At 44.6% G+C, this 13,613-nt stretch overlaps 1 protein-coding gene across 8 annotated transcripts in view; it reads left to right on the forward strand.

Moving 5' to 3' along the window:
• Positions 1-2,481: 2,481 nt before the first annotated feature.
• The window catches only part of DCUN1D4 (defective in cullin neddylation 1 domain containing 4), an 81,649-nt gene continuing 70,517 nt past the window's right edge, over positions 2,482-13,613 (forward strand). For 2 of the 8 annotated variants that reach the window (XM_028506049.2, XM_036020417.1), the window contains exon 1: positions 12,141-12,279. In XM_028506049.2, the coding sequence (XP_028361850.1) occupies positions 12,255-12,279 (25 nt within the window). In that variant the 5' untranslated portion in view covers positions 12,141-12,254. Of the gene's footprint in view, positions 2,556-2,760; positions 2,822-12,131; positions 12,280-12,554; positions 12,736-13,373; positions 13,393-13,585; positions 13,605-13,613 lie in introns of those variants that run through there. The other 6 variants (XM_028506046.2, XM_028506047.2, XM_028506050.2 and 3 more) reach the window with 6 other exon arrangements.

The raw sequence follows: 13,613 nt of genomic DNA on the forward strand, positions 1-13,613 counted from the left end.
CAGAAGGGACTGAGGTCCCACGGAGAACGGAGCAAGTGCCATTGTTCCCTCTTGACCCGGCCCTCATGCAAACGTCACAATCCAGTGACTGGGGTGCCCCGCCCTGGTGAACACCTAAGGCTCCGCCCCTCACATGTAACAGGCGAGATCAGACCAAAAAAAAAAAAGAACAAAAGAGAGAGAGAGATGGCTCAAACAGAAGAATAAATCAAAGCCTCAGAACCCATCCTTTTAAGTGACTGAGAGATAGCCAACCTATCAGATGCACAGTTCAAAACACTGGTGATCAGGAGGCTCTCAGAATTGGTTGATTTTGGTTGCAAATTAGATGAACAAATGCAGGCTACCATAAGAGAAATGAAGGAAAATGCACATGGAACCAATAGTGATGGAATGAAAGCTGGGTCTCTCACATCAATGGAGTGGACCAGAAGGAAGGAAAAAACATACAATCAGAAAAGAATGGAGAAGTAAGAATTCAAAAAAATTAGGAGAGGCTTAGGAACCTCCAGGACATCTTTAAACATTCCAACATCTGAATTATAGGGGTATCAGAAGGGGAAGAGGAAGAGCAACAAGTGGAAAAGTTATTTGAACAAATAATAAAGAAGAACTTCCCCAATCTGACAAAGGAAATGGACTTCCAGGAAGTCCAGGAAGCTCAGAGAGTCCCAAAGAAGTTAGACCCAAGGAGGAACAAACTAAGGCACATCATAATTACATTAGCCAAGGTAAAAATGAAGGAGAGAATCCTAGAAGCAGCAAGAGATAAGGAGACAGTAACCTCCAAAGGAGTTCCCATCAGACTCCTGATGGGAGGTTCCCATCAGTAACCTCCCATCAGGAGTTCACTGTCAGCTGATTTCTCAGAAGAGATCATGCAGGCAAGAAGGGGCTGGAAAGAAGTATTCCAAGTCATGAAAGGCAAGGGCCTACACCCAAGATTGCTCTATCCAGCAAAGCTTTCATTTAGAATGGAAGGGCAGATAAAGTGCTTCTCAGATAAGGTCAAGTTAAAGGAGTTCATCATCACCAAGCCCTTATTTTATGAAATGTTGAAGGGACTTATCTAAGAAAGAGAAGATAAAAAACATGTATAATAAAATGACAGCAAACTCACAATTATTAACAACTACACCTAAAACAAAACCAAAAGAAACTAAGCAAACAACTAGAACAGAAACAGAACCACAAAAATGGAGATCACATGGAAGGTTAGCAACAGAGGAGTGGGAGGAGGAGAGAGGGGGAAAAGGTACAGAGAATAAGTAGCATAGAATGTAGGCTGAAAATAGATAGGGGAAGGGTAAGAATAGTATGGGAAATGTAGAAGCTAAAGAACTCATAAGTATGACAGTAGTGACTGGTTCTTTAATTCCTTGGTTGTCGGAATTCCATGTAATTTGATTTCCTGGCACTTCTGCTTGTTTATTGATTTTAGATTGGTCGTTGTCCTCCTTTTGGTTGTGCGAGGAAGTGAAGTGTTCCTACTTCTGCCTCCATCTTGGCCAGATCTCATCATAGCTTATTGTAGATAGAATTTTTTCTTTACAAACCACCTTCCTCACACCCCATGTCTAGCCCACTGTGTGTTAACCAGTGGTGTATTGGTTAGAATGAGATTGCTCATTTCTACAGGGCAATTGATAAATTCTGTATAAATACAACCCTAATCCCAATGAACAATGTGATTACAAATAGATCTAAATACGTGCATGAGAAAGATAAAAAGGTGAAAGAAAAAGTTAGTTTAGATGGCAGGATTATGGGTAGCTTTTTAGTAATGTTAACTGATCAGCTATCTTTTAATGTTTTTAAGATAAAATAATTACTTTTGGCTGGCACTCCAAAAGTAATTGTTGAACTCCTTACTGGCATGGCTTTTTAAGGAACTTCATCCCTGATGCAAGCTTGTCAGTCCCATGAGGGCAGCAACTGGTTCTATTTTTGCTCCACACGTTGTTCCTAGATCCCAGCTGTGTCTGGCACCTGGAAGGTCCTTGGTAAATAATGGTTGTTTCATGAGTAAATGAATGAGCAAGAAAATGAGTGCTTGGTTCTTTATGTCTCTTGGATTGGCTTTTTCTATGAGGTGGGAGCCCTGTTTGTTCTCAGGTTATGAGTCCACAGACTGAGAAGGGTGTCTCTCCTTAATTCTGATTTTGAAAATTCTAGGGAAGGGTGCCCATGGGCTCAGCTAGGTCACATGCTTACTGGGAGTGGGAGGCACCCTGATTGGCACCCCATATCAAAGCTTTGTTTAATGAATATTGGGGTGAGCATTTCCCCAGAAGAAGAGCAGGCTCTTCTCAGCAGAAAAGGAGAGGGCTAGGCAGAAACAACTCTAGATGCCTCCACGCTGCCATTGCCCTGCCATTGCCCTGCTGTGGTGGAATGTGCTGAGCTCACCTCTGAGATCATCCAGCCCCATGTTCTATGCCCTTTTGTTCTGGTTCTGGTTCTGATTCTCCCTGCCAATTCTGTTCTAGTGCTGCAGGTGTTCGTGGAAAAAGACATGACTGTGGGCAGCCTCAGTCAAGGAGGTCTTCATGGAGGTGGGCTTTCCACTGAGCTGGAGAGGCTGGGTGGTTGTATATGGAGAGAGGAAGAAGGGGGAGACTTTTCAGGGTGAGGGGCTAGCTGGGGGGAAGCATGCAGGTATTGGTGTGGTGCCAATTTTTTTGTTAGGGTCCTTCTTTAAATGCAAATATCTCAGTAAGGGGTACCATGTTAACTCATCTATATTTTCCCCTGAATTAGCTTATTCAAGAACAGCAAGCTGGTCATCCACAAAGATCTGAGGGAATGAGACATTGGACAGGTATGTTTTGATAATTAAAATAAGTCCTGAGTACAAGTATCTCAAGGATGTAACATTTAGGCCGATCCCCCTGGGGTCTGTATTTACTCTGTATGTGTGGTGGGAGGTGGGGGGAGGGAGGAGAGAGATTTGCTGTAACGCAGAAGAGTGACTCAGGGAGGAAGGGTAGAAACAAATGTCCCTAAACCTTTCCCCTGGTCATTAAGTATAGTAACATCTCAGCACCCATATTCCCCTTCCAATTCTTCAGGGGACCCCTTTGTGGCTTTCCTCAAGGATGTTGTTTAAACTCCATTTCAGTCTTCCTCAGTCTTGTTTCTACTGAAGAACAGTGAGGTTTGCCTTCATTTGCCAAGGATGGGCCTCATCCTGAAAATGGAAGTGGTCTGTCTGGGTGGGCCGTCCACCCGGCACTACAGTGGGAGCCTGGGTTTGGAGAGGAGGCTCACCAAGGGGAAGAGGGAGCAGGATGCAAGTAGTCCATCCAGTTCAGACCATGCGCAGTGCCTACCCTTTAAAGCTGAATTGCCTATAACAACGCTCCGCTCCTTTGGGGCCTCTTACATACCCTAAGATGTGGTTCTGTTGCTGGATCGTCAAATTTGTTTAACATGGAAGAGAATAAAGTTCCATGTTCTGGAGCTGTGGAAAGGGTGTTTCATGCTGCTATAATGATGGGCAGAGAGAACGCTGGGCATTTGCTTTGGGCCTTACTTAGCACTAGGCTCCGTGCGACCACCTGCTGGTGCTAGAAGAATAGATACAGCTTCCATGTTAATGGACTTGGAGTGTGTGTTGGGGAAGGGGTCGCGGGGCGAGCAAGCAGTCCTCTGTAAAATGCTATGCAAAGCAGCGGTATAGCACAGTAAGAAGAAATAGAGGTCTGAACTAGTCTGCTTGGCTTTAATTCTCCCAGTTCTGCCACTTACTAGCTGTATGACTTCAGGTAAGCTCCTTTGTCCATCTGTGCCTCGGTTTCCTCACCTGTAAAATGAGTTCGACAAAACTTCCTATCTCTTGAGATTGTAGGGAGGGTTAAAGGAGTTAGTTTGAGCACTAGGACAGTCAGTACCTGGTGCCAAGTGATGGGACTTCAGTGTGGGCCAATATGTATTTATATTCCCCAATCTATTGTCTTTGGATTTGAAATGTTTCTCAAAACTAAAGTTATAGAAAATTTGAATGGAGGCTTAGAACAGACTAAGGTTGTGGTGCTATACCTCAAAGCAAGCCAGAAAAAGTTATTGTCAGATGGAGGGATGAAAGATAAAAAGGAAGCGGTTGTAGGGATTCAAGGTGAGACTTCCAGGATAAACTGCCCAGACCTGAGGGATAGGGGCAGGGGGTCTGGGGCACCTACAGTGCAGTGGGCACCTAGAGTCAGGGCGTGAGGGGGTGACACAATCAGATGAGAGGGAAGGCGAAGGGTGCCTGTGGGCAGAGCCCGACCCAGAGTCTGGGTATGGGTGGCTGCAGAAAAAGCAGTTTTGACTGTAACCCAGTTTGGAATGAGAGGTGAGCAAAATGTGGAAAGAGATGAAGTTTAAATTTGGCATGTCCTCTCCAGAGAGCACTTCTCTCTTGCTCTATATCCAATACTTTCATTCGGGCTTAAAAATGCTGCCCCCAGAACCAAGCCGTCCTCCTCTCCCACTCACTGCTCCACAGCCTGAAACTGTTCGCCTCACCCCGCCCGCAAGTTCCCTAACAAAATTCCCATTATTTCCGTGCAGGCTCAGATGGCAGCCTGACTTGGGAGCAAAACTAACAGAGTGGAACTCCTCTCTCAGTAACCAAATCATCAATAGCCACTGACTGGTCCTGAAAGTGCCTGGATTATAAAATGGAAATATTTGTAAATGCAAGTAAATGTCTAATCTAGGAATTCTTAATGTACGGAGTGATGGAGTGGGAATAGGCAGGTTTCAGACCCTTGAAAGAGTCATCATTTTCAACGATTCTTAAAGGAACTTGTGACTCTCAAAATTTTAAGGGCATTTGCTTTAATCTATTTTGGCTGACAGGCAGTGTAACAAAGTAAATTGCAAGCATTCAGGTGGTTGGAAGAAAATATATATTTTTTTTGGAAGAAAATATTTTTCAATTCTGTAAGTTGGTGTGTGTGTGTGTGCCCACATATGTGAATGTGTGTCCAAATTCTTTTCTTTTTCCATTTTGGAACCATAGATTTTTTTCTTTCTTTTAGACATTCAGAATCATTGTTTTCCTCCCTCCAACATGGCTCCTTGTGATTTCTTCAGTTGGGGGTTCAGGCGTAAGTGTCAGGGGGGTTGGGGTAGCTGAGGCACTGTAACCAGGTTGTAGAGGCTTATTGGTAGAATCTGCTTAGTCACAGATTTGTGACATCCTCTTCCTCTCTAAAAGAGCAAGTTTTTACTTCCATAATATGGTATCTTCCCCAAGGAAGTGAGCATATGTTCTCCCTAGCTCCTGGCCTCTTCTTCCCTCCCCCATTTCCTCTTGCTGCCTGTCTGCGGCTCCATCCACTCTCCCAGAATGCCTCACTTTGCCATAATGAGATGCTCGGCGGCTGTGCAGCACCAATGTCTGGAGATGGATGGGGCCTCCTGTACTGCCCTGGGAGTGATGTTAAAAGACATTGTATTCATGGAAGCAGGCTAGAAAAGGCGAGGAGAAATGAAGAGCCTGACAACACACAGAAGCCATTGTCCAAGTAAAGTGGTTATTCTTTTTGTCCATTCCCTGCTAGCTGGAGTAACCGAAGCAATGCTATGTTTCTGAAAGTCACTATAAAGGTCATGCATTGTTTAGATTCAATTGGAAAATGATATCTTCTGAGATCGATTTAATGCCACATCGTTAGGACTTGATTAGCTCAGTGCGAATAAGGTGAAAACACCCAATTCAGGGAAGAACATGTGGTAATGAATAAATACATTTTTATTCGAATACGCTGTTAAATCTGTAGGCAGGTGTGATTTTTGTAAAATAAAAGCCCCTGGGTAAAAAAGAAGTGTCAGTTTAAGTGTCCGATAGTTGTGTTGGAGAAAAAGATTTGGGGGAAAAAGCCGTATTAATGCTACCCTAATAGTCATGTGTCAAGAAATCTTGAAAGTTAGAAACAGTTTTAAAAATAAATGAAATTTTCTCTATATGTAGGGAGGCAAAAAAATTCATTCTAAATGAAATTGAAACACTCATATCAAATCTCAGTGGAATTGGAAAATTCTCAGCTTTTCTGAGAGATCCTTAAGATGGCTGCTTCAGAAAGAAAGATTTTCTAGACATTTAAAAAATACAGACTCATTTTTACTTGAAATAATCCCAAGCATAAAAATTAGCCAACTGTACTGCACAAGACCACAGTAGGTTCACATAGAAATATGTGATAATGTCACATAATTGGTCCTCATGCATTCATTCCTGCTTCCCTCTCCTGCTTTTATGCTTTTATAAATGCTTTTACATATTTTATCTTATTTAGTTCTTATTTATTCCCTGAAGGTATCACTCCCATTTTTACAGGTGAAGGAACTGAGACCCCAGATAAGTTTAATGCCTGCTCAGGGGATTAAGTGGTAGGGTCTGAGTCTTGATTCAGGCTGGCTTGAGGGTAACACTTAAAGACATTTTGCCTTTGCCTCTGGTATAGTAGATTAAAATCTTTTATACCAGTGCGTGTGGCTCTTAGGGAAGGGTAGCATTATTTCAAAGCAAAAGGAAGAGAAACTATTCATTCTGGGAACACAAGTGTCTCTATTCATGTAGAATCTCCTGTAATTTATTACAATCTGTTTACTTGTTAGGGATGCCGTCTTTCTATATCCACAGGAATTTCCTATATCCGTTTAACTTCTAGTATCAATCAATTTTTTATTAAGCTAATTTCAAAGAGTTTGAAAGACACAGCACTGATATTGGGTACTCATTTTTTGCTTTACTGTGTAAAGTGTCACATTTCAGTTCCAAACTAGGCTAATTTCCCATTGGTGGCATGTCCTGGGGAAGGATGCTTTTGTATGCTAACTCAATACTCACCGTTAACTCTAGAAGGGAGGAAGGAAGCCACCAAGTTAATACAACAGTGACTGTGGAGTCAGGGACTAGCTTAGAGGAAAAGACAGATCTGGACAGACAAGTCGGATGTGAGGAGGAAGAGTTGACTCGAGAACGGGAGGCACACTGGCAAGTGTCACCATGACAACAGCCCCCAGCATTTGTTGAGCATTACTGCATGCCTGGTACTTGCATTTTTTCATTCATTTAATCCGCATAACACTTTCATGAGGTAGATCCTGTTATTTTCACTGTTCAACAGACGAGGAAACCAAGACTCAGCAGTGTGAAGTAATTTGTCTTCTTAACTGATAGAGCTGATGGGATTTTCATCCAGACTATCTAGCTCTACAAAGCCTAAGTTCTGCTTCAGAAAAAAATGGCAAAAGTACTCCTGTGGCTAAAATGCCAAGTGTGAATTGGTTTCGGTTTTTCTGTATTGGGGTGCATATCATAGCCCCAGGGGAGGGTGATGAAAAAGTGGAAGTCCCTTGAATGTACATTATAAGCTCACATAACAGGAACATATCAATACTATGAGGTAAGTTGTAGAGATTATAAAGAGGTTGCTTGTCAGTGTCTGACCTGTAGTGGAAGATAGGGGAAAAGGAAGCTGATAAAATAAAAGCATAGTAAAGCAAGACGGAAGGCAAATGGTGCCATCTTTACAGGTTGTCAGTCACCACCAGTTTTGAGGAGGGGCTGTCCTCGTTGGTGACGATGAGGTAAATGCCTACTAATATGCTTTTTCCACTAACCTGATAATTAATACCTGACTGTATGCAGGTATTGAAAAATTAAACCAACTCTTTTATTACTTTAGTAGCATCTGGCAAGTGGCTATTAGCAAAACTGTTCTATGTATGTATGTACGTGAAAAGCAACATACGCTACAGTGACAGCCATTATGCAATTGAAGCCTGAGATGTGACACTGGTCTCAGCGGTTGAAAGGTGAATTCCAGTGGGCTGGAGAGCTGTCCCCTCTCACTGACTTCTTTTCAGAGTAGAGAATTTATTACATTCAGCAGAGCTTCGTTAGAGACTCTGGACAAATAGTCTTATTAATAATATACCGTGAAGTAGATAGTTGCTGTTGAAATAAGGTAAAAAGGATAAAATAGATAAGAAAGATGTAGTAACCTGGAAATGATCTGACTGGTCTCTTCCCTAATACCTATCTACAAAGGCAGCTTGAGTGGTTAGATGCTCAACTCAAGAAACAGGTCAGATTTCACTATCTTTTAAAAGCACATTGACATCCATATTATTGTAACCTTATAAATACACCTCTGGGATGTAGGGCACATATTAATAAAAAGAGAGGGAACTAAAGCCCAGCATGGGAACATTATAACATAGGGCTTTCGGCTCCTTAGGGACACTCTGACCTGTTAGCTGAGTGCTGAGCTACGCCTCAGTGAACTTCCTATGAATTGGGGGTAATATTAGTACTCTGTAGGGGTGTGGGAATAATTTACAAGCAAAGCACTATAACAGTAGTGCCTATCACATTGGAAACCCTAAAAAAAGTTACCATTATTTGGGTTGGCAAACTGTCAGTCGGTTATGAGTTTGGAGAAATAAACTGCACTGACCTCTATGGATATACAGTTGACTCTAGAAAACACAGGTTTGAACTCTATGGGACTACTTATACATGGATTTCTTTTCAATAAATACTGCAAATGTGTTTTCCTTATGATTTTCTTAGTATTTTCCTTTCTCTAGCTTATTGTAGGAATACAGTGTAAAATACATATAATGTACAAAACATATGTTAATTGTCTGTTATTGTTAAGACTTCCAGTCAACAGTAGGCTATTAATAGTTAATTTGGGGGGAGTCAAAAGTTATATGTGGATTTTTGACTGTGAGCAGGGCAGTACCTCTCAGTCCTGTGACTTCCTCCCTGGCACATGTTCCTTCTCATTTCTTCAAATCTTACCAAGGGCACATCTATCTAGTTGTCTGAACAGGCCCAACTTTATTTCAGTCTTGAGGACTATGCCATTCCTCATTCTATACCCCTAACCCTAACACCTACAGGAAAACCATGCTATTGTGGGGTTTGCAGAATTTGGGGAAAAGTTTCAAAGTTTGATTAAGAGCTCTACTGTTCTTTCTGTCACTAGACTTTTCCATTTCAAATTTTAATCTAGGCTTATAGGGTATTTAAAAATATATCTGATTAAAATTAATAGTGTACAAATGGTAAAATAGAAAAATGCAATTAAATTAGTCGGTTGACATAAAGTAACTTGCTTTAAAATCACCTTAAAGCAGTAACCAAGTGAAACGAAATGGCAAAGAGACTGCATCCCCAAATGTCTCTACCCATCACAGTGCCGAGCCGATTTTCGCCTCCAAGGATTTGAATATAAATATGCAGAAGTGTAACTCTATTATCTCAGTAGACACCCCCACAGGGATGAAGTTATTTGGGAATGCTACCAATGAGGAAAAAATTGAAATGTATTACATTTATATATTGAAAAAATTCCTTACTGGATTTCATTAAAAAGGCGATATTCCAGCTCTGAAGTATAGAATTTGTACTAGATAGATACAATAACTTTTAAATGGGAAGGGAGAGGAATTTACTTGTCTTTGGAATCTGAAGCTTTGATATTGGACAGTGAGGTGCAGGGGAAATACCTTGTCTAGGAGTTATGAAACGAGTGTAATTGATGCTTCATTATTAACTAGCTGACTTAAATTAGACATTTAACTCTTTTGGACCTCAAATCTCATATTCTTAAAATGAGGAAGTTGGACTTGATAATCTCCAAGGTTCCTTCCAGATCTAAAATTTCATATTATAGTCAACATTCAATTGACTTTAAGGAACAGTTAACCAGTACCTAATATTTGAAAGCACTGTACTAGATACTAGTGACATAGAGTTAAATACAACACGTTTCCTGCCCTCAGAGGTTTATAATCTTATGGATTATTAAAACGATGAGATACTAGTTTCAGAATATTATGTAGTCACGTAATTATACCTGTTTTATTATCCATAAAACATGTGGGGGCAGTGAGGTTTAGCAGACTCAGAATGAATGTTGCCTCTCAATCTTCAGGCTGTAGCTGACCCACTACAAAGATCTGTGTCAATTACTCTCTAAGTCTGTTTTTTTATTTGAAAATAATCGTACTGACTCAGCTGAAGGAAATACCAAAGGCTGTACCCCCTACACTTTTTAAGGGATGCTCTGCGCTAGAAGAGTGCTGAGTATTAGGCGCAAAGTCGCTGGCAGGTCCCTCATGTGGCTTAACTGTTGTTACCAAGTTTGCTGCAAGTCAATCCATATAGCAAATGGCTACCTAAAACAAACTAATTGTGGGCTTATTTGAATTTTAGAGATGCCAAGAAGCAAGCCCATTTCTATGCAAAATAATGTATCTCAGTCCTTGAAGAACGATGTTGAGTAGTATAAAACCATACAAGCATTACATCTATAAAATATCATGAACTTGTGTAAATTATACATAATTTATTATTTCCTAGATATAGAATAGGTTGAAAACATAAATGAGATAAAGAATGCAGGAGCAGCTTTTCTGCTGAGAGATAGGACAGACATTCTTATAATTAAATCTGCCATACGAGGATGGCCCATCTCAGAGTCCAGAGGTAACTAACTGCCTGTCTCTGTGGGGCCCAGTTGACACTCTGTCAGGTTAAAGGTCACCCATATGGATGCTATTCTTGTCTTGAGAAGGAACTTGAAGTGGATAAATATAATTCTGAGATTCTATGATTAAATGAAGTGATTCATAAATGTTTAAGTGATAGAAATAACATAGATTATATTTTATAAATTGTAAGGGTGTAATTTATTAATGAGAGACATTAGGGATTAAGTGGAATGGAATATATTACAACGCCAGTGGTGTGGGACAGGGGAAGTGATTTGATTCTTTCAAATATCTTATGTTTGGTATAACATCATGCCCTGGTTTGAAACCTAAATTTCAGAACCAGAAAAGCCTTGGCTGTAGAAATCTAAAGCCGAAACGACTGATGTTTCCAGTTGCTTCTGGTGTGATCCATTCTCTGATTGGGGATCAGTGGAGTCAATGCTAAGGTGCCCGCTGGGGCAGGGCCGTGGGATTCAGGGAGGTGGTGTACATTGTGCTGTGACTGGGGTAGGAGGCAGCAGTTTTCCATTAATACCTCAGTATCACTCACTACAGTAATGTGGTGAGTGGGATGAGTTGGTTTGAAAGCATTGAAAAAACTGGTCGAAACTCATGAAAATGGTGCAAATTCTTGACTTAGGAAACTTAATGGTCAGAATTCACCTAATGTCTTCGGCTGCCAAGGAGCAGCCAATTTTGTTTCTGGACCTCTTCCCAGCGGCAATGACTTAGGTGGTCTTGGCTTAGAGTAGTTACCCTTCGAGGGCTGGGGACCTGCCCATGTACCAGACTGAGCCCAAAGCTTAGAGTGTGGCTCTGGAATTCCTGTATGCGGTCTGAAGCTTGCATTTGTGTGAATGATGGGCAGTGCCTGTAACATTAAAAGTCTTTAAAACAGTCCATTTGTGACGAAGGGAAGAAATGTGTTAACCCCGGAAAAGAAATGCATTTCGAAAATGGGGAGAGGATGGGCTGTTGTAGAAGAAAATGGAATTTTCTCCTCACCAGAGGGTTTGCTGGAAATGAAGACACGGCAGTTTTCTATCCAGTTTCCAGCTGTAGGAAACAGCTAGGAAGAGTAGTCCCAGTCCAAGTTCGGCGGGGACTGGGCTCCTGCAGAGAGTTACTGTGAGGCGTGAGAGACAAGTGGGAGACCCAGCCACGTAGCGCCAGGCGCGAGGGATAGACTGCCTCTCCTACTGGGTGCAGCTGAGATGCGAACTGCCCCGATTGCGCCTCCCCTTCTAGGTTTTTCGGGGAACACTTCTCGTGCTTTGTTTCAGACGTCGACCCATCTTTCTTGGTTGGTCTGTGGCTCCACCAATCCCGCCCGCGACGAGGCGGAGCTTCAGGGTCAAGGTGGACCAATTCCCCAACCTCGCCCCTACACGCGCTTTCGGACCCCCCGGGATGAGTGACAGCAACCGGGTCCAACCTGATACTCCAGAGCGTGGTCTCCTTCAGGGGCGTTACAGGGATGAGGCATCGGGACCAATCGCATTGGACTTTAGGGGGCGGAGCGTCTTTGACCGCTCCAGACTAAGGCCCTCTGCACTTCTTTGTCAAATGAGAGACCCGCAGGGGTGGTTCCTCAGACTTGGTTTAGCCAATGGGGAAGACGAGGTGGGCGGGTCCGGAGTGTCTGGCGGCGGGTCCTCAGCTCCCAGCCGAGGTGCGGCTAGCCGGTGGGGATACCGCGAGGCGAGCGCGGGATCCTGGGCAGCTAGTGCGGTGTGAGCTGTCCGAAAATGCACTCGGATGCTGCCGCTGTCAGTGAGTAACAGAGAGAGACCAGGTCAGGGCCAGGTGGCTGCCAGCACTCCACTTGGCTCTCACAGTCCCTGAGCCCTGCCTCCTGTCCCGAAACACGCTGGAGCCCCTGCCCGGGAGCCACCCCTTCCCCTCCCAGGGCCGGGGCGGGTGGTGACGCCTTGGGCGCTGCGGGGCGGGGGCGGGCGATGGGGGGAAGGGGCCGGCCTGCTAGGGGAGGGCGGAGGTGAGGGGGGTGGGGACTGGCTCTGTTTCAGTGTTGGGGGAAGGGGGGGCGGGACGTGCGATGAAGGGCTGGGACCAGAGTGCCTGGGGTGAATGGAGGTGGAAGTGGAGGCAAGCGCTAGCAGGCAGGGCAGGGGAGTGACATCGGAGGGGGAGAGAGTGAGTGAGCGGGGAGCAGGGGTGAGGATTTTTCCTAGGGACTGAGCGTTGCGGGCAGCTCGGTGTGAAAGGCGGGTGAGTACTAGGGGGAGCGCGGGGGCGGGGACAATGGGAAGAAGGGCTGGTTGGCGGAGGTGGGGGGGGAACAATGGGGTGGGGGAATGGGGGCAGCGGCCGAGCTGGGCAGGAGGGCGGGCAAAGAGATGAGGGCTGATGTAACGGGAGAGCGAGATGGTGGGAGGGATTGGGGTGTGATGGGATAGTTGGGGAGTCCAGCGGGCGGAGGGGCATTGGAAGGCTGGTGGGGAAACTGGGAGTGGTGAGAGGGGTAGACGTTGGGGTAATAGGATGGAGCAGGTGTTGGGAAGATAGGGTAATTGGGAGTAAGAGAGGAAGGGGGTTGGGGTACAAGATGGGGGCAGGGGTGAAGGAGGTGCGATGTGGGTGAAGAGCTAGTTGAAGGAAAGGGGGAGGTTGGGAGGGGTCGGGGCAGGGGGTGGACTGTCAAGTCCAGATTCTGTCTGGGAGGGACTTGGGGGTGGGGGGAGTAAGGTGTCTGTGTTTGGGGAAGGTGTTTCCTCCCCCACCCCCATCTAGGCAGGGTCTTTGGAGGCGGGAGCCCTGAGCTTCAGGGTGCGGGGAGAGGAGGGGGCGGGGTTGAGGTGGAGGGGGCGGGGGAGGTGCCCAGAGGTTGGCGCTGGCCGCAATTTCCCCGGAGCAGCGGGAAGCGAGGTCAGCGCTGGCGCGGGCTCTGGCTGCAGGACTGGGAGGCGGGGCAGGGGTGCGGGTTTCGGGTTTTCAGAGGAAGGAGCTGGAGGGGTCGGGCTCTGGAGGCCGGGTTGGGGGGTTTTGCGGTGGGGGGGGAGTTGTCGGTGGTCTCTGGCAATCCCTGGATTTGGCAGTCTGTGACGCAGTTTTCTTATATTTGGTCGTCAGGTGTGGAGGTTGGTACC

This window comes from Phyllostomus discolor, chromosome 1, assembly GCF_004126475.2.
Source record: "Phyllostomus discolor isolate MPI-MPIP mPhyDis1 chromosome 1, mPhyDis1.pri.v3, whole genome shotgun sequence".
NCBI classification, from domain to species: Eukaryota; Metazoa; Chordata; class Mammalia; order Chiroptera; family Phyllostomidae; genus Phyllostomus; species Phyllostomus discolor.